The 25,257-nt window shown below is 53.4% G+C and overlaps 3 protein-coding genes across 3 annotated transcripts in view; all 3 read right to left on the reverse strand.

The window, feature by feature from the left end:
• Nucleotides 1–1,740: 1,740 nt before the first annotated feature.
• Nucleotides 1,741–4,065, reverse strand: LPAR2 (lysophosphatidic acid receptor 2). The gene is made up of 2 exons (XM_023517186.1): nucleotides 3,219–4,065; nucleotides 1,741–2,544 (listed from the first exon to the last, which is right to left on the reverse strand). The coding sequence occupies exons 1-2, from the start codon at nucleotides 3,949–3,951 to the stop codon at nucleotides 2,231–2,233; spliced, it is 1,047 nt and encodes a 348-aa protein (XP_023372954.1). The 5' UTR covers nucleotides 3,952–4,065; the 3' UTR covers nucleotides 1,741–2,230.
• Nucleotides 4,066–5,862: 1,797 nt separating this feature from the next.
• On the reverse strand, nucleotides 5,863–17,889 carry GMIP (GEM interacting protein). The gene is made up of 21 exons (XM_003796598.3): nucleotides 17,784–17,889; nucleotides 16,514–16,598; nucleotides 15,955–16,030; nucleotides 15,780–15,837; nucleotides 15,330–15,455; nucleotides 15,179–15,243; nucleotides 14,966–15,073; nucleotides 14,426–14,506; nucleotides 14,170–14,340; nucleotides 13,946–14,083; nucleotides 13,061–13,257; nucleotides 12,329–12,435; nucleotides 12,166–12,255; nucleotides 11,094–11,171; nucleotides 10,866–11,020; nucleotides 10,483–10,671; nucleotides 10,249–10,386; nucleotides 9,960–10,156; nucleotides 9,274–9,661; nucleotides 6,867–6,930; nucleotides 5,863–6,735 (listed from the first exon to the last, which is right to left on the reverse strand). Exons 1-21 carry the CDS (start codon nucleotides 17,800–17,802, stop codon nucleotides 6,362–6,364), a joined length of 2,904 nt encoding a protein of 967 aa, XP_003796646.1. The 5' UTR covers nucleotides 17,803–17,889; the 3' UTR covers nucleotides 5,863–6,361.
• A 1,813-nt stretch (nucleotides 17,890–19,702) lies between these two features.
• ATP13A1 (ATPase 13A1) overlaps nucleotides 19,703–25,257 on the reverse strand; it is a 17,035-nt gene continuing 11,480 nt past the window's right edge. Inside the window, exons 18-26 of the mRNA XM_012809445.2 lie at nucleotides 23,284–23,483; nucleotides 23,110–23,206; nucleotides 22,144–22,301; nucleotides 21,957–22,071; nucleotides 21,672–21,868; nucleotides 20,725–20,867; nucleotides 20,393–20,504; nucleotides 20,167–20,310; nucleotides 19,703–20,035 (exon numbers count right to left, since the gene is read on the reverse strand). Coding sequence (XP_012664899.2) covers nucleotides 19,925–20,035; nucleotides 20,167–20,310; nucleotides 20,393–20,504; nucleotides 20,725–20,867; nucleotides 21,672–21,868; nucleotides 21,957–22,071; nucleotides 22,144–22,301; nucleotides 23,110–23,206; nucleotides 23,284–23,483 — 1,277 coding nt within the window. The 3' untranslated portion in view covers nucleotides 19,703–19,924. The remainder of the gene's footprint in view (nucleotides 20,036–20,166; nucleotides 20,311–20,392; nucleotides 20,505–20,724; nucleotides 20,868–21,671; nucleotides 21,869–21,956; nucleotides 22,072–22,143; nucleotides 22,302–23,109; nucleotides 23,207–23,283; nucleotides 23,484–25,257) is intronic.

Here is a 25,257-nt window from a genome sequence, read left to right on the forward strand (position 1 = left end):
AGAGAGAGAGAGAGAAAACTTGGCAGGGAGGCTATTGAAAGCTTCAGCAATCAGCAGACACAAAATCTTGAAGCCACTTGGTGGAGAGAAGAAATTGACAAGAGGAAATGAGACAAAATCCCAAGAGACATGAGAGTGCAGGTTAGAATCTGGAGGATGCCGATGTAAGAGCAGCCAGCTTAGAGATGGCTTTTGGAGGCCATCAGGGGCCTCTACTTCATAGGAATTGGTTTGCTGCCTTGGCACCCAAAAGTGACTTGTCTCTCAGGCTCTGAGCTCCATAAAGGCAAGAACTGAATCTGTCATGGGTGTGTGCCTAGGTAATCACCTCTGGATATTTAGGCCCCAGGCCCTTGGAGCCATGCTACCCACTTGGTCCTTGGACCTAGCACATAGAGGAGGCAAGGGAGAGTTTTCCCAAAAGGAAACCTAGACCCATTTGATGTAAAAGGACCTAGATGTTTTTGGTTCTTCAGCAATGCATGCTTTAGTGGTTTAAGAACTGGCGTCTGATGAGAGATCTGGGTTCAAATACTAGCTGCTATTCAGCAAGTGAAACTGAAGTAGAAACATAGCCCTGTGTCCTTATTAGTGATTTGGGAGCAAAGAATCCAGGTCCTGGTCCACACTGCAGGCAGGGGCATCTGAGAGTGGCCTCATCATGGGTCTGACACATCTGAGGTTTTGGGGACTGTGGGATGAGACGGGGAAAGCCCAGCTGAGTTGCTAACCAACTCTGGGCTTTGTTGGAATCTAAAGCACTTTCCTCCTAGGGATTCTCTAATCCCTCAGTGTGTTTCTGTGCCCTTTTCAAGCTGTGTAACCATGGGCCCAGAATGAAACTTGTCTGAGTCACTCTGCTCACAGGAAAATAGGTATATCTGTGTGACAAGATGCAGGTGATGAATAAATAATGCACCTAAAGTGCTTATCAGTGTACCAACTCTCAAGTTCTGCATCCTGCTATCTAGACCCCACGACCTATGGCTCCAAGTGTAAATATAGGTGACAGGGTAGGCAATGGGGTAGACATGTCTGAGAATGTGACCTTTAATAATCTGGACTCAGAGAAGAGGGCAGGCAGGGGTGAGGGCACATATGGGCCAGAGACCCATAGCCTGGCACCTATGGGCCAGGCTCCAGAGAAAGAAGACAGACAGGCAGGTGGCAAGATGGAGACAGGGGACCAGAAAGAGGAGATGAACAACAAAGGAAAAAAGCAATAGATGCAAGACTCCACAAAGAAAGAGCAGCAGCCAGCCAAAGACTGAAGAAATAAGAGTGAAAACAGGGCCAAAGAAATGCCATGTTGAAGGAGCTCTGATAGGCCTGAGCGAAGGAGGACAAGTCCAGGACACAGGGACAGACAATCTGGATTTTTAACAAAAAAATGCTTTGAAGACCTTGGTGAAAAGTTTACTCCTTGTATTGTATCCTCCCTCTGGACCTTCCTCAATTCTGATAGGTACAGGCAAGGCCCTGCAGGATGCAAGGGGCCACAAACCTTTCCCAGTTCAGTGCCCCTCAGTCTGTGTTGCTAAAGAATCACTTTTATTTTATTTTATTATGTTTTTTGAGATAGTGTCTCAAGGCATTGCCCTGCTAGAGTACCATGGCATCATAGCTCACAGCAACCTCCAACTCTTGGGCTCAAGCAATCCTCTTGCTTCACTTTTTCTATTTTAGTAGCGATGGGGTCTGGCTTTTGCTCAGGCTGTTATCAAACTCATGAGCTGAAGCAATCCACCTGCCTAGGCCTCCCAGAGTGCTAGGATTACAGGCGTGAGCCACCACACCCAGCCCAAGAATCACCTTTTAAAAGATGATGTGTCCATAGTATGTCCTTGTTATCCTGTCACACTGGGCAGCATGGTCTACAATAGCTTTCATCTCTCCTACTCTTAACACAGCATCACATTGGAGGAACCATTCAGTCCACAGGGTTTACCAGAGACGTGCCATAAAAATAAAAAAGTATCTATGAATAAAACCCCAAACCTGAGATGACTAGAGAGCCAGATTCTTGTATCCCATCTGACTCTCCCAGGTACTTGGAGGTAACCCCAAAACCCTGAGCTCTGGATAGATATAGCTGTGTGCCTGGAGAGGGCTGGCAGTAGTGTTGTACCATTCCAGACCAGGGGTTTGCCTTTAAGTCTATTCCACTGGTTGGGCTGAATCAGGGGCTGCAGATCTGGTGCTTGCTGCCTCCTGCTGAAGTCCAAGGTAGCTAAAGGGTAGAGTCCATCAGAGAGTGGCCATTTTCAGGAATCATGATGCGAGTGCTGGCACCTGTCTGAGTAGAAGATGGATAGCGGGCAGACTTGTGGGTGGACCGGCGGAGACACACACAGCAGAGGAGGCGGCGGAAAGTGCGGCGCATCTCAGCATCTCGGCATGAGTACACTGCAGCATTGACCAGTGAATTGGCCTCAGCCAACAGTAGGAAATACTTCTCTACAGCTAGGACATTGCAGGATTTGCAGCCGAGACCATCCAGGAGCAGCACCACCTGGCCTGGTGTCCAGCAGATCACAAAGGCTCCTGTGGGATGGAGGCTGACGTAAGAAGGGTGGAGTGTCAGGAGGCCCAGCGCCTATGGCTCTGAGCTCAGAGCTGGAGTAGTCTCCAGAGCTTGGGCAACAACTGTGTAGTCTGCTAAGAGGAGACACCTTTCCTAAATGGTACATAGTGGCCGGGACCCTGGACATTTCTACATGGAGATTTGTTCAATGAGAGAAAGGAGGTCACCACAGACTGGTTACCTGGTAAGGGGAAAAGGATCACTGGGAACAGCTGATCCTCATTCTGGAAGGGTGGATGTATCCTCATGGAGGGGGGTCTTGCCACCTCTCCCTTCTTCCCAGTTCATTGTACATCCAATCCTGCTAACACCTCTTAAGAGCTTCTCACAGAACTCAGAACAAAATCTGACTCCTGTCCAGGACCCCTGAGGCCTTGCTGACCTCTACTCCTCACCAGCCAGCCTCTCCTCTTTGGAGGCTGTGGCCTGGTCCTGCCTTAGAGATTGTCACCTTCTACTTCCTTTGCATGGAATGCTTTTCCTTTCCCCTAGCTTTCAGGTCTCTACTCAGATATTCCATTCTAGGAGAATATTCGTTACTCAAATCATCCCCTCCCATCACACTCTATCAGATCACTTGTTTTGTTCATTGTTTCCCAGGGTCTCTGGAGGGCTGAGGCAGGTCCCCACTCACCCAGGATGATGACAACAGTCTTGACCAGGCTGAGTGTGGTCTCGCGGTAGCGAGGGTGGCAGCTGACGTGGTCTGCCATGCGCTGCACGCGCCGCCGCACATAGAAGAAAATGCGGGTATACACGGCCACCATGAGTAGGAAGACAAGCAAGCTGGACAGTGCCCAGACAGCTAGGTAGGAGCGGCTGAGCAAGGGGGCCATGCGTGAACAGTGGTCCAAGGCACAGAGGCAATGCCAGGAATGGGCAGGCAGTAGCCCGAGGCCCAGTGCTGCCATCCACACGCCCACGATGAGCATGACCACACGGCCACGGGGCAAGCGGCTGTGCAGCTGCACAGCCATCACACTGCGGTGCCGCTCCACAGCAATGGCGAGCAGTGTGGCCACTGAAGCCGTGAGGCTTGTGTCCAGCAGGCCCTGTCGCACAAACCAACCCTCAAGTGAGAGCCGTGCTGTGCGTGGACCTGTATGGAACATGAGGAAGAGGTAGGCCACGCCGGCAAAGAGGTCAGCTGCAGCCAGGTTGCCAAGCAGGTAGTAAATGGGCTGGTGGAAGCGACGGTTGGAGGCAATGGCTGCTATGACCAGCAGGTTGGTCAGCAGCACCAGCACACTGACAGTCAGCCCCAGGGCCACCACAACCACATCTTTGGGCCGCCAGTGAGAACTTAGCTCCTTGCCACTGTTGTTGTAGAAGAAGCCAATGGTCTCGTTGTAGTAGCACTGGCCCATAGTGACCACCTGGGGGCACAGAGGGAGAGGTCAGTGAATGTGGCACTGGCGCTTGGAAAGACACAGGAGGGGGCAGTAGCCAGAGGGGAGGGTCACAACAGAAAGGGCAAGGGGTCTCAAATTATATGCCTTGGAGCAAAATGGACCAGGCTAATCTGGAAAAAGGAAGCTTTGCGGGGTGGGGCCAGGGGAACAACTGTTCCTTACCTACTATAAAAGATCTTTATGAAAGCTGTCACTCAACACAATGCCTTGTTTTGTTTGTTAATAGAGAAGCGAAACAAAACCCATCTACAGACCAGTTTCAGCACTCCTGTCACCAATTTGTGACCTGGTGGGGTTGGGGATTGAAGAGAGTTAGGGCAGGACAAAGGGGCGTGAGTCGTGTGACAAGATGAGCTAGGGTCAATTTGGTGCCGGGGTCGGTGCAGGAAGCAGAGACTAGGCAGTATGTGAGCACAAGAGCCAGGTTACTTGCTTGGAACCCTCGGGCGGGGCCGGCGGAGCGGAGGCGTGAAGGCGACGGAGCCGCCCAGGAGAGTGAGCAGAAAGGCGGCCCCAGAAGTTGGGCAGCAGGACTTGGGCGCCAGTGCTTTCTAAATGGGCGGGGCACCGGGTCGTCCTGGGTGAGACGGAGGACCCTGGCGAAATTCGGGACAAAGACAGGGAGGCCGCAGCTGGCCGGGCCTCCAGGCATCCTCAAGCCGGGGAGGGGGTAGGAATAAGGGAACAGGGGGCGGCGCCCCAACCCGACTGGCACGTGCCGCGCCCTCCTCTGGACCCGTGCCCACCCACCTCCCGTCCATGCTGGCCTCACCTGGGCCGCCCGTCACGCAGCAGAGGGGTCAGGCTTGCGGGGGGTCGGGGTGGGCCCGAGGCCCATGGCCTAGCAGCGAGGGATAAGGAGCGAACGGGTGCGCCCAGCGCGGGCTGCCGAGAGGGCGCGGGAGGCGGGGTCTTCCCCTTCGCGTCCCGCCCCTAGCCCCGACCATCGCGCCCCGCCTCCACCACCTGGGGAGCCCCGCCCCGCTCCCGCCACCTGGGGAAGCCCCGCCTCCGAGGCCGCGTCGGGGGCGGGGTCGCCCGGAACCGCCGCTCCCCCATTTCCTCCCAGTCTCGCGGCCCCTCTGTCCCCCTTCTCCGTTTCCGGCGCGGGACCCCTACCCCGACCCCTGCACACCTTACAGGCTTGCAGTTTCGCCTTCAGGGCTGAATCACTTGGCTACTCCAGAAGTCCCGCCGAGACCTTAAGCCGCCCAGGCGCAGCTCCGGGTGGTCTCCAGGTCTGCGCCCCAGCTCCAGACCCCCCACCCTCTCAACCCCACCCTGCCCTCTCCCTCGCGTCCAATCGGCCGCCGAATTACAAGCCACGCCCTGATCTGACTTGGATCCCACTGCTGGGACCCCAGCCCAGCCTCAGCTTTCCCAGCTCTCAGCTTTAAGGCGTTGCTACCTCCGGTGCTCCGCAGACCTCTCCGGCTCCAGCTGACCATCGGGCGCAGTGAAGTTTTTTGCAGTTCCGCCCCCGCACTCCCCATCCTGAGACAGCGTTGTCCCTTGTACGGCCCTGCCCTGCAAATTCCTCTCTTTTTCGCGTCGTTCTCCAGGCTCCTACGATCCAGAGCACACAGCCCCATTGTCCCGGTTATCTGCATGTTGTTACACTGTATTTGTTTGACTATGCAGGACCAGATCAGGGACGTGGAGCTCCGGGAGGGCCAGGTCGGCATGACTCAGCCCCAGTTGTCTGTAAGTGCTCCCAGGTAATTAGGGATGAAGAAGGCGGGGGGGGGGGGAGGGGGGCGGTGCTACAGTTAGCCTGGTCAGTAAAATGGATTCAAAGGGTACTGCTCTTGCTAACCTTTCTCCCCTGCCACCCCCCCCCCGCCCCGGTAAAGACAGACATACACGGTACATAGGACACAGTTTATTTAAAAGTCGTCAGACTTCAGACCTCAAGGACCGCCAGGATTTGGAGTCTGAGCTGCCCACCTCTTCTGGGAACAGGTCACTTGGAGTCAATGAAGGAGGCAGGCAGGAATGAGGAAGTGACCACAACTAAAGTAGCAAAAGGCTCCTATACTGTCCAGTATAGGAGATTAGAAGTAAGTACCCCAAGGATCTCATAACCTGTCTGTATTCACCCTGAGTATTGACCCTGAATGACCTCTGAGCCTGAATAGCTCTGATGCTTGGCAGTGACCTGTGTCTGGTGGGGGAGTCCTGGGACATTGCCTCCACAAGGGTTTTAGGCTTCCTCCCAAGCCATGTAGTCTTTCTTTACAGAAATTCTGTGGTCTCTCCCACTCCCAACATTGAACTGGCCCGATGTTTGGCTACCAAGTGAGGGGAGGTAGGGAGACAATAGGTCCATTTTCCTAGTCCTGGGTTCCTCCCTTAGTCAAGGTGGTCAGAGATGCTCCTCAGTTTCCTCAGGTTGAGGGTCTGGGAAGGAGGTGGCCCTGGGCACAGCCTCACTGTCCAGTTTGGAGAGTAGCCGGGCTGTCTCCTGGGTGATCTCAAAATGCTTAGGCAGGGGGGCTCGGCGCAGGGGGCTGCCCTCACGGGAGGTGGCAGCAGGGCCAGGTCCCCGCCCCCGCAAACTCCCTCTGGGCACTGATGTGACTGGGGTCTCTTCGCACAGCTTGGAAGCCACCAGAGCCAAGCTGGACAGCTGGTGGGTGACAGGCCGCACACCCCCTCGGGGATATTTCACTGGCTGGCGACTGAAGTGGCCACGCGACTGTGTTCCCAGGAGTAAGTCCTCAGGGCCTTGACTGGATGCTGTGGGGTGAGGTCATCAATGGTGAGCACCCCCAGGTCCTTTGGATATCCCCCCAGGAATCATCTTTCAGCTAAGGCAGTCTGGGTAGGGGCATCCTTAGAACTTCTAAGCTACTTCATAACAAACTCACCTTCCCCATCATCTTTGGTGTCTTCAGGCTCTTCCTCTCTCTGGTCACTCTGTAGAGTTGGAATCTGCAGGGAGAAACCTCAAAATGAAGACCCATAAAACTCACTGAGTTCTTTGACACTCATAGAGAGCCAAGGGCTTATTCCTGGATTTTCTTTTTTTTTTTTTGAGACAGAGTATCGCTATATTGCCTTTGGTAGAGTGCCATGGAGTCACAGTTCACAGTTCTTGGGCTTAAGCGATCTCTTGTCTCAGCCTCCCAGGTTGCTAGGAATATAGGTGCCAGCCATAACGCCTGGCTCTTTTTTTGTTGTAGTTGTCATTGTTGTTTAGCTGGCCTGGGCTGGGTTCGAACCCGCCAGCCTGGGTGTATGTGGCTGGCCCCCTACTCACTGAGCTACGTGTGCTGCCATTGTTCCTGGATTTTCAAAAGTTCCTTTGCAGTTGTGGGATACAAGATGCTCTTAAAAGTGTATTACTTATGCCACAGTGCGCTTTGGGAGACTGAGGAGGAAGGATTATTTGAGGCCAGGAGTTCAATCAAGATTAGCCTGAGCAACACAGTGAGACCTTGTCTCTATAAAAATTACAAAAACTAGGATGGCACCTGTGGCTCAAAGGAGTAGGGTGCCGGCCACATATATCAGAGGTGGTGGGTTCAAACCTAGCCCCAGCCAAAAAAAAAAAAACAAAAATTAGCCAGCCTTAGCGGTGCATGTCTGTAGTTCCAGCTACTAAGGAGGCTGAGCCAGGAAGATCACTTGAGCTCAAGAGTTTTAAGTTCCAATGAGCTGTAATCATGCCACTGCCCTCATACATACCCAGGCAATAAAGGGAGACATTTAAAAAAAAAAGCCTGGGGGAAAAAAAAAAGCCTGGCTCAGTGGTTAAGGGCGCTGACCACATATACCTGGGGTGGTGAGTTCGACCTGGCCCAGGCCTGCTAAACAACAATAACTACAACAAAAAAAATAGCCCAGTGATGTGGCGGGCACCTGTAGTCCCAGCTGCTTGGGAAGCTGAGATAAGAGAACTGCTTAAGCCCAAAGAGTTAGAGGTTGCTGTGAGCTGTGACCCTATGGCACTCTACTGAGGGTGACAAAGTGAGACTCTGTCTCAAAAAAAAAAAAGCCATCTTCACATTAGGACTAGGGAGTGCCTCTGAAGTACCATCTTGTGCTGCTCTCTACAACTGTTATCAACTTGCATCAAGTCTGCTTTCTACTATATCTGTATATTCTTAGGGCTCTGCCTTTAGGTAATGGCAGCTTGAGTTCTTTCTATGTTGACTTCTTTCTTATTTTATGAGCCACTCCAGTTCTCAGAGACTCACAACTCACTGACCATTCCTTCCCAGCTTGGGGCTGCTCTTGGGGGATGTCTTTGACCAAAGGAATGGTGTGTGTGGCAGGATACCAGGAGCACAACCCTTGCGTATAGCCTTGGGCTGCCCAGAGTGGCCACTGCTGCCATCTTCCTGGTTCACAGCTGACCTCTGGATCCTGACAAGTGACTCTGTTAAAGTCACTTGCTATGGCTCTCCTTTTAGGGCTACTTAATGACTCAGGGCCTATCAGGACTGTGGAGAGGATGTTGGGAAGACTGTATAGACCTGGTGCATAGTAGGTGTGCATCCATTGGTGGTCTATGCCCCATGCATAGTAGGTTAGAGGTCACTGGGAGCTGACAGAGCCATCTGGACCCATTCCTCTTTGGTCTTTCTTCCCACCACCTTCCCCTAATTCATTACAGGATAGGGCGGTACCCTGAATACCAGGCATGCTTCCACGGTAGGGTCTTTGCTCTAGCTGTCCTCTTTGCCTGGAACACCCTTCCCCAGAACTCCATATGACTCACTCCTTCCTTGCATCCTTCCAGCCTCTGTTCAAATCCACTTTCTCCATGAGACCTGCCCACACCATCCTACTTACTGCTATAACATGCCTCTCTTACCTTGATGCTCTAGATGTCTGGTCCCTTACTGTACCCTTTCTTTCCTCTATTATATATAACTGACTTTGTATCATATTTATTATTTGTCAGCTTTTCACCCATGAAATGTAGGTGCTGAAAGGATGGGGTCTTTGAATATTTAGCTTACTGATGCAGCTTCCTGCTTAGAACAATATTTGGCATGTAGTTAAGTGTTCAATATATATTCTGTTGACGGAATAAATGGTCACCCATATTAGTACCTCTGCAGGGCTGTCTCCTGCTGTTACTCCATTATTGCCCACCACTCAATTTCTCAGTATTCCTTCCAGAATAAACATGGGTTAAATGAGGAAGAGAGAAAGAAAATAAAAGAAATTTTAAAGGTAAAGGAAGGAAGAAAGACAAGAGAGAGATAAAGAGAATTAAACAGAGATAAGGTCTTCTCCATGACCATGGGCCCAGTGGGTTCTTACCTCTGGGGGCATGGTGTCGGGATGCTTCTCCAGGGTACTCTGGAGTTTGGGGTCTGGGTCAAGGTCCAAGGCTAGGGCTGGGGACTTGGGGTCTGGGCCAAGGTGTGGCAGTAGCAGCTCAGAGCTGGTTGTGAGGGGTCCAGGAGCTGAGCTGGATTCTTGGGGCAGAGGCTCAGTGGCCAGCAGGAGCTCATCCATCCCAAAGATCTGCTCATAGTGCACAATGAGGAACTCGACAAGCTGGGCCTGGTGTCCTGAGTCCAGCAGGCAGGTGACAGGAATGGAGCCAGCTGCCCATGGACCATCTGGTGGCCGCAACAGTGTTGGTCCAAATACAATGCCCAAATTGTTGGCAGACATCTTGTTTTCCTCAAACCGTGCAGCCACCCTAGGGATAGTATGAGGAGAGAGTCAGGGCATGGGATGTTAGGTCATCAGTCTGAGGGTAAGAGTAGAATCCACAGGCCAACCTAGCAATGACTTGATCATTGCTTGAGACCAGCAGCCGCATGCCCAGAGTGGGGGGTCAGGGGTAAGTACCCAAAGTTACCAGTCACATATTAAGGTTCAGAGTTCAGAAAATATATGTTAAAAGTCAGAGATCAGTGTCAGGTCAGCGGCAGGTCAGTAGTAATTCATGTCCAGGGAAGGAGGTCATGTTTCAAGGTTCAGGGACCCATGCACACCTGAACAGATGGGCCACCAGATGGCGCAGGGTGTTGTAGTTAGAGTCAGGCAGCTGTACCAAGAGGGTCTTCAGTGAGCAGATAATCTCAGGGCTGGGGCTGGGGGTCCCGGGGTTGTCCCCAGGGTCTGCATGCAAGGTCTTAGCCAGAGAGATGAAGGCATCGTAGAGGTGGAAGGGGATCACAGGGTCGGTGAGCTGGGGGTGCAATGGGTGGGGATGACAGCAGTGTGGGTGGGATGTGGAGGGTCCTCAGCCTGAGTTCCCCCCACAATTGTCTGAACACCTACCTCCTGGAGAAATCGCTTGAGGACACTTGAGACATCATGAGGTGAGTTTCCTGACAACTCCACCAACGCACGGCCATTCTCAAAAGCCTGGCACAGCCGCTCCACCCGAACCCGGGAACCACTGACCCGGTAAATGCCCTGTAGGACAAGAGCAGGAAAGGGACATCTGGCTCATGATCTAGCCATCAACAGGGTTGGATCACTTTTAGGGATGATCAAGGGTCAAGGTGGCACCTGCACACCCAGGGCGCGGTGTTCTATCTCGGCTGTGCACCTGGTGACCACAAAGGGAACTTCTTCCGGGAAGTCCCTGGGCAGTTGCAGGAAGTCAATCCCAAAGAGGGGTGTCCGAGTGGGAAGTCGTTTGTGTCCGCAGAAGATCAGCAGAGTCTCAAGGCAGCGCTTGTGGCAGGTCAGAAAGCACTAGGGGAAGGTCACAGGGTCAGGAAGGTCACAGGGGGCCAATAGGGGAAGAGAAGGTCATAGAGATCCTCAGCGAACAAGTGACTATAGATCAGATCAGGGCAGGTCCAGGGACAGGAAAGTTGTAGGGATCTCAGATCAGGGAGGTGATTAGGGGCCAGCAGAGGTCATGTAGTCATCAGCCCAAGCCACACCTCCTCACACTCCGTTCCGCTGACCATGAAAGCTTCACACTCGCGGCACTTGGCTGGGCCTCGCAGCCGCCGCAGCCGGTGGGTCTGAGCTGCACTGGACAGTGTCCACTTCCTGAAGGGGCTGCCCAGCCCATTCTCTAGCCCTTCTCCCAGGTCTGTAGGGAGACAGGGTTAGGGGTGCCTGGACCACCTCCCATGCTGTCCCATCCCTCCTGCTTCCAGCCTCACCAGGGTCTCGCTCCTCAAAGTCATCTGAGGACTCAGTGCCTATTGATGAAACTTTTACCAGCCGCCGTGTGTCAGGGCCTGGGGTCAGAAAGTCAGAGGTTCAGGGTCACAGGGGTCATGGGAGATTCCAACGCTTCCAAAACTACTCACAGATGCCCATATGGAAGGGGTTAGAAGTCAGGAGGGGGGCTGGGCACCTGTAGTTCAAGCGGCTAGGGTGCCAACCACATATACTGGAGCTGGCAGGTTCAAATTCAGTAGTGGTGGCCCAGGCCCGCCAAACAACAATGACAACTACAACCAAAAAAAAAAAAAATAGCCAGGCATTGTGGCTGGTGCTTGTAGTCCTAGCTACTTGGGAGGCTGAGGCAAGAGAATCACTTAAGCCTAAGAGTTTGAGGTTGCTGTAAGCTGTGATGCCATAGCACTCTACCCAGCGTGACAGCTTGAGACCCTGTCTCAAAACCTGTGGCTCAGTTGGTAGGGCGCCGGCCCCGTATACCAAGAGTGGTGGGTTCAAACCTGGCCCCAGGCTGAACTGCAGCAAAAAAATAGCCAGGCGTTCTGGCGGGCACCCGTAGTCCCAGCTACTTGGGAGGGTGAGGCAAGAGAACCGCCTAAGCCTAGGAGTTGGAGATTGCTGTGAGCTCTGTGACACCATGGCACTCTACCATGGGTGATAGAGTGAGACTGTGTCTCTACAAAAAAAAAAAAAGAAAGAAAATGAAGCAAGAGAAATGCTTGAGCCCAAGTTGGAGGTTGCTGTGAGCTGTGATGTTATAGCACTCTACACAGGAGGGCAGCTTGAGACTGTCTCAAAAAAAAAAAAAAAGTCAGGAGAGGTAGAGAGAATCAGGCAGGTCAATGGTTAAGGGCTAGAGAATGGATCAAACCATGTGGAGCAATTCAGAAGGTAGAAAAAGAGAATGGGTCATAGGTCAAGAAAATAGGTCTGGGGTATAGGGTAGGGCAGAGGTCAAAGAACAGGTTAGAGACTGAGGATGAGAACTTGGCTAGTGGTTGGAGGATGATCAGACGTGTACTGTGAGGTCAGATCAGGTTATATCCTTACCTGGGCTAGAAGTAGGAGAGTCCATGGACCGAGACTCAATGCCACCGCCCACACTGTCCACATCACTGCCTGGAGTGGGGCCTGGAGTCCCTAGGTGGGGACAGGTCAATAAGGACAACCCCCTACCCCAGTACCATGCCCAGTAGGTTCTCATTGCACTTACCCTGCCAGCTTGTGCCTGAGTCCTCCCAAGTGCCTGGCTCAGTCAAACTCTCATCCAGCCTTGGAGGTAGGGGCCCTGAGAGCTTTTTCCTGATGTCCAGAGGGGAGCTGAAAGAACAGGGGTTTGAGGGCTTGGTCCCCAGGAAGCTGGCCTGAAATGATAGCACTCAGGCATTGGGTCTAGGTCCCAACTTCAAGTACTTGGGTCTGCTAACCCTGATGCCCACGAACAATGTGGCCCCTTTTCTGTCTTTGTTTTTTTAGAGACAGAGTCTTACTCTGTTGCCCAGGCTGAAGTGCAATGGCCCAATCATAACTTACTGCAGCCTCAGTTCTAAACTTAAGAAATCCTCCTGCCTCAGCCTCAGAAAAACAAGGACTACAGGTGCCTGCCACCATGTCCAGCTCCTTTTTAAAATTTTTTGAAGAGATGAGGTCTCTAATGTTGCCCAGTCTGCTCTCAAGCAATCCTCTGGTTTGGCCTATCAAAGTGTTGGGGTTACAGGTGTGAGCCCACACCAGGCATCATCTACCCTGGAATGCAATAATCCCAAAGTCCTGTTCTTTCCAGGAAAGGGACAACCCGGCCAACTCCCAAAAAATCTTGAGAGCCTTGAGGGTTAAATATTAGAGGCTTTGAGTTCTCTGACCTCAAGTACCCATCCCTGTGGTGCCAATGGCCTGGCACTGCGATTTGGGGATTCATTCCTGATTCCCTGCTCCTGCTGCCCACCTATGCAAAGAGGGAATGAACTCCTGGAAGGAGAAGGCAGGGGGTGGGGGCGGTGGGGCTTCAGGTTGCTTCGCCCGCACGAACTCCTGGTAGCGCTGGCCAGGCTCAAAGGGCGCGCAGCACTCGGCCAGGGCAGTGAAGGCACGAGGGCCACGCTCGGCCTGTGCCCCTCGCAGTCCGAATAGGCCCAGGGTCACCTGCAGGGTGGAGACAGCAGTCAAGGAAGGGAGAGGCCTGGGAATATGGGGGTGGAGCCTGGGCTGGAGCGGGACCTACCCTTAAAAACAGGATCAAGGTGAGGGTTTGGGTGGGGCCTGTCACCTTGGTGTGGTTTAGGGACTAGGGCAGTGGGCCCAGGGACAGGGACTTGTATGGTGAGAACAGAGGCCAGGTCATCCTGGGACAGAACCTCATGGCGATGGGGCTGAGGACAAGGTGCAGTCAGGGTCTGGAGCAGAAACTGACTGTGGAGGCTCGGCACCTGTGGCTCAAGCAGCTAAGGCACCAGCCACATACACCTGAGCTGGCGGGTTCAAATCCAGCCAAACAACAATGACGGCTGCAACCAAAAAATAGCTGAGCGCTGTGGCGGGTGCCTGTAGTCCCAGGTACTTGGGAGGCAGAGGCAGGAGAATTGTTTAAGCCCAGGAGTTGGAGGTTGCTATGAGCTGTGATGCCACCCTCAGGCACTCTACCCAGGGCGACAGCTTGAGACTCTGTCTCAAAAAAAAAAAAAGAAAGAAACTGACAGTGGAAAGAAATGGACTAGCCCTAGTGCCCACAGCAGAGCTTAGGGGTGGAGATGGCAGAGGCAGTGAGGGGTGGGATTCAGCAGCCAGGGCCCAAACCAGGTGAGATCAGTGCAGCTGTGGTGAAGGGCCTCACCCGTCTCAGCACTTCGTCCCCCTGCAACACCAGCTTGCGTACATGGGACACAATCCGCTGTTTGGTAGTCTCCAGGTCTTGCTGCCTTGCGTTGGCCTCACGGACGCAGGCCTGGTATAGTGCCTCTGCCTCGTGTGCCTAGGGAAACCAGGGCCAGAGGGCACATGTGGGGGAGAACAGAGGGACGTAGGGGGCATTGAAGAGGCTCATGGCCCAGTCCCCACCTTGGCCTGGGCTTCCTCTCGTGAGCGCCGCCGCCGCTCCTGTTGCTTGCTAGGTCCAGGCGATGCCTGGGGGGCCGTGTCTTCAGGGGACACGTGGGAGCGTGCCCGCAGGTCCTCACTGCGCTGCACATACTGGAGCTGGGCCCGCCGCAGTGCCTGCACTGCCTCATTCTGGGGTAGAGGGTGAGGGATAAACAAAGGTCAGCACCCTGGCCTCTCCTTGGTCAGCCAGCCCCCCATCCGCTACTGGTCTCACCATCCGCTTCTGCTCCTTCACCCATTGTTCCTTGAACTCCTTCCGCCACTTCTCAATCTCAGTCCGTTTGGCAGCCAGGGGCTGGCAAGGGCAGGGGATGGGGATACTGCCTCAGGGATACCTCAGAGGCAGTCTTTCCATTCTTCCACCCATGTGCATTTCCTCCTCTGATCCTCTTCTGAGTCTGTATTCTCATTCCCCAACTCCCATGCAAGTCTTCTCACTCAGACTTGCTCATGAGTGAGCAGGTCCTCATGTCTCCCAACCTTTCTGCCTGGACCCAGACTCTGAAACTTCGTCCTGAGAACACAACCCCTCTTGCCTCTCTGCACAAACAAACTGAAGCATGATTTTGCAATGGTGCAGGAAGCTGGGTTTGAATCTCTGCTGGGTAACCTTGAGCAAGTTTCTAAGCATCCCTGGGCCTCAGCTTCCTCATCAGTAAAATGGTGATGATGGCAGTGGTGCCTTTCTCCCCAGGGATTCAGAATACAAAGGACAGCACAGTGGCCTTTTTCCCATCATGCCTCACCCCCTCACCTGGTAGTAGTCTCTTTTCTGCTGGGCCACTGTCTCCATGGCCAGGGCTCCAAGGCTGAGGTCATGCTCCAGAAACAGGGTATAGACGTATTGTAGCGGCATATGGCTCTGGGTGTAGGGGCAGAGGGAGAAAGTAGAAAGCTGCTGAGGATCTTGGGGGCAAGGCTGGAGACCTGGGGACCTTGGGCTTTCAGGGGACCTGGTCATGGCTACCTGCTGCTGTATGGACACCTTGCCAGCTTCAGCGATCTTCATGATGCTTTTAGCAAACTCCAGCTCTGGGAGGAGAGACAGCAAGGATTTGGGTCCAGCTAGGGTTTGGGCACTGCCTTTGGCCTAGGATTGGGGCAGAAGGAGTCCTCACCATAGCTGGCTCTCTTCTCTGTCCAGGCCAGCAGCTCCTTGGCATAGCGGGTCCAGGTCTTAGCATAGTCCAGGGCTGCATCCACACCCCCCTTGGTCCGAATGAGTCGCAAGTCCAGTTCCTCCCCTGGGACAGATGGGTAGACTACTGATTTCTGAGTCCTATGTTCCTGTGGAGCCTTCTCTGATGCCCCAGACTAATCTCATGGTGTCTGTGCTACATCCTTACAGCTCCCCAAACATCCCTGTGGAATCATTTGTCCTGGTTGCAATTTTACATATTCTTTACCCAGACTGGGGGCTCCTTGAGGGCATGGGCTTGAATCTGTTGTGTGTACTGCCATGTTCCTGGCATCTGAATGATGCCTGGCATGGAACATGGGGTTAATGATAACTTGCTGAAGGAAGGACTCCTTTCTGCTCCCATAGTCCTGGTTTCAAAGTCCCCTACCTGTGAGGGGTACAGGGCCCTCTGAGGAGGGGCCGCTCCAACAGCTGGCTTCACTGGTCTGGTGGGAAGGGAGAGAGCATTCAGCAGCAAGCAGGGCAAGGGCCTTATCTCCCTGAGTTCTTTCTTCCCAAGGCCCCTCCTCCCTGTCCCCACATTCCTCACACTCCCTACTCACCACAATGGCTGGGGGGGCTTTGTTAGGCTCTGGGTCTCCTGAGAGCACAGGGTCTCCAGCCAGCATTTCAAGGGTTCTGGGGGATAAGGGTGTCAGGATGCCACCCTCCACCCAACCTGTCTTACCAAGGGCTTTAGGGGCTCTGGGGAAGGTTAGGGGATGGTCCTGGAAATCATCTCTGTGGTATCTTTTGTATCTAGGAGGTCTAAAGAATGGGGTTTTGAGGGAGCTAGGTGAGTTTTTAATAGGACTTGAGATAGTTTTTGAAGGGCCCCAGGTAATCTGGGGCCTCATAGAGTGGTATTATAGAGGGATTTCAAATGTTTAAAGGGGTCACAAGAAGGATATGTGAGGTTCTAGGACCACTTTAGGGATTTCTAGTTGATTTGGGGGGATGACTTTTGGGAAATACAAGTGTCTTGGAGGGTCCCATCCTAGACTTCTCAGATTATTAGGTAAATTGGTTCAAATGTTGCAGATTCCAAGTGAGGTTTCAGGACACCTACACGGTTGGGGGGATCCTGAAAGGATTTGCTGGGTGACCCAGGCTCAGACTCACACGTTCCCCAGTGAGATTTCAAGGTTGTCCAGGCTCCGGAAGATGTCACTATACCTCTTTCTGCCCTCGGGAGCTGAGGGAAAACCTGTGGAAAGGGAGCGTAATACATGGGCCAACCACTGCCTCCCTCTACCCATGGTACCACAACCAATTTCACTGGGGGCAGAGGGGAGATAGAAAGAAAGAGAGGGCTCGGCGCCTGTGGCTCAAGTGTATAAGACGCCAGCCACATACACCTAAGGTGGTGGGTTCAAATCTAGCCTGGGCCCGCCAAACAACAATGATAGCTGCAACCAAAAAAATAGCCAGGCATTGTGGTGGGCGCCTGTGGTCCCAGCTACTTGGGAGGCTGAGGCAGGAGACTCGCTTGAGCCCAGGAGTTGGAGATTGCTGCGAGTGATACTACAGCACTCTACCCAGGGGGACAGCTTGAGGCTTCATCTCAAAAAAAAAAAAAAAAAAAAAGAAAGAGAGAGAGAATGAAAGTCTTGACCTCTTGAGGAGTGTGTGGGATGGAGAGAGAGTGGGCTTGGGTGGGGCCAACTCTGGGCAGGCAGACGGACTTAGACACCACCAGAGACAGCTGCTCAGAGGTCTACACGGACCCAGAGCAGGGCAACAAAACAGATGCCCCAGAGGCAGCTTCACTGTCCCAGGAAAAAGAGTGAGCTTGACAATGGAATCACATGGACCCTAGGCCAAACAGATGGAAAATACACATGGGACTGAAAGGAACAGAGCCCAAGGCAGAAACACACACGGAGAGACTGAAACCACCAGGGGCATAAAGACAGAATGACAGTCAACATATACTAGGAAGACACAAAGACAGCCGGAAACACAAGCCGAATCTTGCCACATTTCTGCCGCCGCCCCCGCCCCTCTTCCAGGGGCCCCAGATCAGCATTGCCTGTTTACTGGAGCTATGGAGGAGGCCTGTGGGGATCCTACTGCTTTGCCCTCTCTTTTAGCGGTCGTGACACCCTGCCCCCATCACAAAAATCAGAAGCAGAAGCGGCCACTTCCCCTTCCTGGGCCCCCTCCCCCAGGCGACCGACCGGGGTAAAGAATAGGAAGGGGGTTTGGGGGTTAGGGGATGGTGTCCCAGGCCCCTCCAGGCATGAGGGTCCCCACAGTGGGAGATCCTTGCATCTTTTCCATTCAGTAATTCCTTTCCCAGCTCTCCAGATGGAGAGGGACAGGAGGGGCTCTTCAATTTAGGAAGTGAGGGACGGTCAGTGAGGTCCCTCCCGAATCCCAGAACCCCTACCCGGCTCTGCTTCATCCATGGCTAGGACAGGGTATCGCTCGGCTGGGAACGGGATGGGGAAAGTGTCGCGCGCCAGCGGGGCCCAGCCCCGATTTCCTGCCGCTGCTGCAGCAGAGCAGCCCAGGTTTCTGCGTGGCTCCGCCCAGCCTAAACCACACCCCCAACAGACAGCCACGCCCCTTGCCCCCGGAAGCCTTGCCTGGGTACCCGGCTTAAGCGCCTGAGACGCTGGCGGGCCAAAAGCCTCTGAGCAATCAACCTAGCCGGTCAAGCCCTATAGCTGGGCATCCTAGGATCCTTCCAGGCCAACCTTTCTCTCCCCAGATCTTCTTGCCACCCCAAATCCCACGGAGCCACAGTATTCCCCTTCCTCAGTGATCCCAGAGTCTGCCCACTCTCAGGAGCCTGTCCACGAGCCTTCCACACACTTAATACCCAGTGAGCCCTGCCAGGGGTCTCTTGAAGCCCCAAGCCATCCAGGTCTGACTGTGGTCATAGTGCCCCCTGGTGGATGCGCGATACCTCTTAAGTACACCAAACCTGACCGAGGGGACCGACCCCCAGTGACTTATAAACCTGAATCAACTTCTTAGGGTCAAGATTATAGCACAACTAGACAGCACCCCTTTTAGACATAAGGTGGACAGAGATCCACTGTCCCGGGTCCCCCAAGAGTCATCGCTAGGTCAAAGTCAGCCTCTCCTACATTCCTTAAGACTATAGGGCCCATCTGCTGGGCGGGATCTAATCCCCTTTCCTCTCCTGAGACCCACACTGGATCTCAGCCTACTTTCTTACTCTCACTTAACTCCTGCTCACAGGGGCGGGCTTCCTCAGGCCATCAGCCACACTCTACCAGATGAAGAAACTGAATAGGAGCGGGGACAAGATGACCGTGAAGCAGCTGAGGGTAAAAGGTCGGGTGTTGGAGATGGGTCCAGAAGCCCTGCCCTGGAGGTTGCCACAAGCAGCTTGTCAGTAACAAAAACGTGCCCACAACCAGCACTTTTTTTGAGTTTTTTTTCATGTTGCCATTCGTAGAGTGCTATTGCATCACAGCTCACAGCAACCTCCAACTCTTGGGCTTAAGCAATTCTCTTGCCTCAGCCAGGTACCTGCCACAAAGCTTGGCTATTTTGTTGTTGTTGCATTTGTCACTGTTGTTTTAGCTGGCCTGGGCCAGGTTCGAACCTGCCACCTTCGGTGTATGTGGCTGGTGCCCCGCCCACTGAGCTATGGGTGCCACCAGCCTGGCACTTTATTAAAGTATAATTTTGCTTCCTAAAGATTTTAAAGGCAAGGCTCTCATGCTGCCCATCCCAGGCTCCTCCAGGTATGAGGGTCCCCACAATTGGGGATCCTTGCATCCGTCCCATTCAGGAATTCCTCTCCTGGCTCTCCAGATGGAGAGGGACAGGTGTGGCCCTTCTGGAACTTTGAAAGGAACCTATCAGTATAAGGGCTGAGCCAGGCTTTGGATCCTATCTCAGTCTCCTGTACCTGCATGCTGTCTTGTGATGTGAGATGGTACAGCAGCCTAGGATCCCAAAGAGGGTGACCCAAGTTGGTATTTGCGATGTTGTATATCATAGTCTAACAAGGCACACAATTATTTTATGTATTATGGAAAAGGGAAAAATACCACCAATTCTATGGCTTCTCTCAAGTGTCTGAGTTATTCAAATGTGAAACTGAGACCACAAAAGTACTTGGGTGATTGTTAACACTAGAAAATACACAGAGTTCTCTGGGATTGGAGCTTGGCCCATCCAACTGCTCATGTGCTATAGAGGGTATCATCATTAACAATCTTGCACGGCCTGGGGGGAAAGTGCTGGACCCTTCCTCAGTGACCACCAGACCTCCACAGTACCCCAGTAAACCCTGTGTGGCACAGACAGAGGTAGAAGCACAGCTTCTTAAAATCTCAGATGCTTCTTTATTTACCAAAGATGCTAGCCCAGGGCTGGTTCCATTTGCCAGGCTAGCGGAGTGCTGTGGAGGTCACAGCTCAGTCTTCCAAAGACAAGGCTGCATGGCCTTGCCACTGGGGGGGTGAGGGGCAGTGTTCCCTCCTGGGGCCCTGGCAGGTTCCCGCCTGGCAGCAGCCAGGGTGGGCAGTAGGTGCCAGCACCACCATCTCAGGAAGGCACTTTCAGCTTCGGGGTCCCCAGGAAGAACTGAAGGACACGGTCAGCCAGGAGCGCCAGGCAGAAGTCCAGGAGCAGGACCTGGGCGATGACCAGCTTGAACTGTCAGGGCAGGGAAGGCCAGTGAGCCAGAGACCTGCAGCTGGGCCCAGGTCACCCCCATAGGAGGGCCACTGCGCCAGGGACACACAACTAGGCCCAAGCTCAGCCCCACTGGCCTCATGGCCACTCACCTCCACAGGGATGTCCACGAGGCCAAACTGGCTATTGAAGTCAGGTGAGGAGCCAAGGAGCAGGCCAACGATGGCCAGGAGTGACACTGCCAGACTCCATACCAGGGGCTTGTTTTCGGGAAGGCTCTCCATGAAGGGAGGGCCCTGCAGGAATGGACAGCGGCTGCATGTGGTGGGTGCTTGCTGGGCAGATGGGGCATGCTTAGGGCAGGGAGCCAGGCCTCACCTTGTAGTTGATGGCAAAAGTGGCCATCTGCATGGCCATGGCCATTATGTACACGGTGCTGTTGACCAGGCTTGGCTCAAACTCCTTATACAGATCCACAAATTGCTCTTGCCTGCAGGAATGCATAGGAGTCAGGGGTTCCTCTCTCTTGCTCACATCCCCTTTATGGCTCCCTGCCAGGGCCCTGCTTGGCTGGCTATACCAGCCTGGCCTTGTGTCCCTCCCTCATCCCAGATGACCCCCAGGCTCTCCATCAATGTCTGTGCATTTATCCTCCTACCATTCCTGACTGCAGGGGTATCAGGATCACCTCCACTTGAGGTGGCACTCACTTCTCAGGACTCCGGGCCTGGGCTTCTCTGTATAGGTAGACGAGGCTCAGGAAGTGCACGAAGAACTGGAACATTACAGTGAGGATTGTGTACAGATTGAAGATGTTGGGTAAGGGACGCTCCTGGGAGAGGGTCTTGAGGGGCTGCAGCAACAGGGATGGGAGATCAGGGAGCCACCCTATCCACTCAGCAGGCAGCAACAACCCCTGCCTCCTCAGAAGCCTAATGCAGAGAGTAGCCACCAAATCCTGGTGGTCACAGGTTGACACAGGTCCTCAGATCCCTGCCTACTTTTCACTTTCCCATCCCAGAGCCACCTTTCCTGGTCTTAGCCCTGTGGTCTATATTCCCCTTGGCAGTCACAGGTATCTTAAAATTATGAAGCAGATCCCACCTTGCCTCTTCCAAACTCTCTCCATTCCTGTTGTACCAGAGTAAACCCTCCTTGGGGCCCAAGTCGTACCTATGGCCCCGCCCAGGCTACCACCAGGCCCTCCTTCCCTCAGTCAGTGTCTGTCTGGGGCCTTTGTGCCCAGTTCCTGACCACCAGCTCCTGTTCTTTACGTGTTGACCTGTCTGTACTGCATGAGTCTCTAGCTGTCTATCTACCAGGCCATCCCCTGAAGCCTATGACCTACTTAGGTTTTTTGTTTGTTTGAGACAGAGTGGAGAACCTCTTATGTAATTGTTTGTCTGTTTCCTTCTTGCCTATGGGGCTCTGTGTGGCCCACTTGAGACCCTTGACCATGGATAGTGTGGGACCCCAAGCAGTGCGACTTGAGAGGTTATCTGCATCACCTTGCACTTCCTGTGCCATCCTGGGTAAGACCAACACCTCCAAGCCCTCGATCCCCATCTGTAACTTGAGGATAACAGTTCTTAAGCCTGTAATAGCCTGGCCCTGGCTGGCCACACATCCCTTGCCTCCCAGCACCTCTGTGGCCCACCTTGGAACGAGAGATGAAGAGAAAGCAGCCAGCCAGCAGCAGCCCTTGTAGGGTAGCCTGGAAGTCACTGAACTTGACTCCCTCCAGGTAGAGGACACTCTGGCTGTAAGCCAGGATGAGGGCGTTGAGTGCCAGAATCTTGAACATCTGAAGTGTGGTCACGAGTGTGCAGCGGCCTTGCTTGATCACATGGCAGACTGTAGGAGGTGGACAGGTGGGTGTGGGTGGGTGGGTGGGTGCCAGGCAGGGTCAGTGGGAGTAGGTCAGGGGCAGGCGTGGACTCACTGCACTGGATGGATGAGAGCTTGGAGGTAAAGGGTGCAGCAATGCTGGCATCCCCCAGCTTCACGATAGGTGTGCTCTCATCCTCGAGATCCCGAAGTACCTGGCTCAGGCGATCCTGTCAGGGTAGATGGTGGGGGTCAGCCCTGGCCAAGAGGGATGTGCTGATGCCTCCTCTCTAGAGACTTACCCTTTGGGAGGCTGGCTGCTCCTCAGGAGGTGGGAGCCCCGACTTCCTGGCTATCCTGGAGGTAGCCCTGATGCCACTGTTGTTTAGAGTTGGGCTATCCCGGGGCCGCCGTCGCCGCTCAATTACCCGCTCAGGGGCATTGGCCAGGAGTGCCACACCTGGGGGTGGGGGGGCCGGAGAGCATCAGAATTGAGGGAGAGCAGCAGGCTTCATGTAGGGATACATCAAGCTTTGTAGTTTGTTCTTATTCAGAACAGTTCTCAGACCTAAGGAGATTTTAGCATCCACTTTACTTTCTACAAACTACTTAAGGAGAAAAATACCCCAACAAAATAACTCCATAGCAAATCAAATGAACACGCTGACCCGTAGATGGGTTAAAACTAAACTGGTTTCCAAAGAAATGAACTCCCAAAGAACATAATTCTAGAAGGTAAATAATATTTCATCAATGTTTTACTAGACCAGCGGTTCTCAACCTGTGGGTGAGAACCTATGGGTCACGATCCCTTTGTAACAATGGAAATACATTGTGGCATTAGGAAGGTTGAGAACTACTGTAGAAGACAAAGCAGATAAAGAAATATATGAAAAGCATAAAAAACATATTAGGTTGATCTCTGAAGTTCAATCTAATACATGCGTTTTCTTGCCAAGAAGCTGTGAAACTTCGGCAATCGTTTCAGTTCCTAGATTTGGAGTCACTTTCCCCACTTGTGCCCTCTCTCCCTGGCCTCTGGCCTCTACCCTATTCCTCCAATATTCATGTCCCTTCCTGCCCATGAAGCTCCTTGGATCCTCTGACCTTGCCAGCCCCCTTCAACCCCCTGTGCTACTTCCTTATGGGAATGAATGTCCTATGACCATCCCTGGACAGAAGAGCTGAGTCTGTCTTTCTCGCTCAGTAACATGTTCCTTAACACCAGGTCTAAGAACAAAGGAGCACCCCCAGCCCACGATGCTCACCCACATCAGCATGCTTCAGAGCTCCCACGTCATTGGTGCCATCCCCACACATGAGGGTCACGTACCCCAGCTCCTTGAGGCTAGTGATGACGAACTCCTGTTAGGTAGAAACGGACTGAGCAGGACTGTGTACCTGGACCCTGTGCTACCTGCCCCTCAGGTCCCTGCACATACCTTCTGCTTAGGGGCCACACGGGCAAACACCTGCACATGAGGGATGAGGTGGAGCAGCTGTTGGGGGTCGGCTGCCTGCAGGTGGGCCAGGCCATCACCCGTGAGACACAGTGCATGCTCCAGGGCCAGCGCCCTGGGGGAGCCCTGGGCCAGGGGCAGGACGATACCGCCATCGATGGAGCACCACTCACATGGTCGGCCTGTGGGTGGGTCAAGCACTGTGTCAGGGATGGGCGTTTGGCTGACCAGGTTTGGAATCCCCCACACTTGGACCCTGAGCACTGGATGGTTTCTCCTCTCTGGAGGCCTCACATCCCTACCCCTCGTTACCTAGGTGACAATCCCACTGGGCACCCAGCCCCTCTCTGGGCATTTCACAGAGAACAGCCAGAGAACCCTTAGGTACAGATAGGGAAACTGAGAACCCAGGCAGCCCAACCTCAGCTAAGCCACTCCTCCACCTCAAGCAAGACCCACAACACCAGCTTATCATCTAACTAATTTCTGCCCTGTGGCCTGAGATCCCCATCTTCCTAAGGCTAGGATCCCTATACACTCTGACAAGGCTGGCCAAGTCTTTCACTTCTTCTTTTCTTTACTTATTCCTTGCTGGCTGGCCCTAGCTCAGACGCCCACCCTGCACTGGACCACTCACCCTGGACTGTCTTGAGTGGGAGGGAAAACAATCTCCACCTGGCTTTCGTTGTAGCTGCTTTGTTAGAGAAGCTCGTTTGTCAATAAATATCCTCACTATTCCCTCCCATACTCCTCAGGCCCTATAAGAGCCTATCACCTGGGGCTGGGACAGAAAGAGTTCTGGGATGAGAGTGGGGACCAAGCCCTCTAAGAAGCTGCCTGGCCTGGCCTTAACACAGCACCCTCCTGTGCAATCCTGTGACAAGCCTGCTCCATGTGACTCCTCTTAGGACCCTCTGTTGGTCTCACCCAGGTCCCACACTGAGTATGTCCCACAGGTGCCTCCCCCTAGTCCCAGGGTGGGTGTCCAATAAGACTCCATTCCCCCATCTATGAGGTGATAGGCACAGATTTGCTCTTCCATTGGTTTGACTCCAGGGCACTGCTTCAAGAGTCATTCATGAGAGCTGTGAGTTTTAGAGTCAGACCTTCTGGGTTCCAATCCTTAGCCATAGTGACATCCAGTGACCCAGGCCAGTGGGTTCAGTTCTGAGCTTCTGTTCCCTTGTCTACAAAGCAGGGGCCCTACCAGCTGACTCAACATGCTTCTTCCCTCCCTGGGAGGCAGGACAGAAGGGAGGACCAGCAGTAATATGCACTGAGCCCTCTGCCTAGGATCTGGCCATGTTGAGCACTTGGCCTATGCTGCCTGCAGGGCCAAAGGTAAGTGTAAGGGTGAGGCCAGATTGTGGCTGGAGCATTGTCTATCTGTGAGCACTCAGGAAACTTGAGCTGGTGTGACCAGCACTACCTTGTTGCTATAAACACCTAAACACTCCAGATGCCAGAACCAGTGACCACCTGCACACTGCTTGAGGTGCCCAGCGGGCTGGGACTATTGATCAGTGGTACTACCATAGTAACAGGTACTTGAGGACACTATGCTGCTCACTCAGGCCTGGCATAAGGCAGGCTGCTGTGACAGGAGATGTTTTTATTTTTTGAGACAGAGTCTTATTATGTTACCCTTGGTAGAGTGCTGTGGTGTCACAGCTCATTGTAACCTCAAACTCTTGGGCTTAAACGATTCTCTTGCCTTGGCTTCCCAAGTAGCTGGGACTACAGGCACCCACCATAACACCTGGCTATTTTTTTTTTGTGTTGTAGTTTTTATTGTTGTTTGGCAGGCCTGGGCCAAGTTTGAACCTGCCAGCCCTGGTGTATGTGGCTGGTACCCTAGGCGCTGAGCTATAGGCATTGAATCAAAATCAAGTTAAGAAGTTTTTTTTGGGCTCGGTGCCTGTGGCTCAAGCAGCTAAGGCGCCAGCCACATACACC

Source organism: Otolemur garnettii, unplaced genomic scaffold, assembly GCF_000181295.1.
Source record: "Otolemur garnettii isolate 467f Iridium unplaced genomic scaffold, OtoGar3 scaffold00105, whole genome shotgun sequence".
Classification (NCBI taxonomy): Eukaryota; Metazoa; Chordata; class Mammalia; order Primates; family Galagidae; genus Otolemur; species Otolemur garnettii.

Coding starts and splice junctions, on each gene's coding strand:
- LPAR2 (XM_023517186.1), bottom strand. CDS start 3,951: ATGGGCCAGTGCTACTACAACGAGACCATTGGCTTCTTCTACAACAAC. Junction 2,545..3,218: donor GACTGTTGTCATCATCCTGG/GTGAGTGGGGAC, acceptor TCCATCCCACAG/GAGCCTTTGTGATCTGCTGG.
- GMIP (XM_003796598.3), bottom strand. Junction 15,838..15,954: donor AAGCCCCCCCAGCCATTGTG/GTGAGTAGGGAG, acceptor CCTTCCCACCAG/ACCAGTGAAGCCAGCTGTTG. Junction 10,387..10,482: donor ACCGCGCCCTGGGTGTGCAG/GTGCCACCTTGA, acceptor CTTGTCCTACAG/GGCATTTACCGGGTCAGTGG.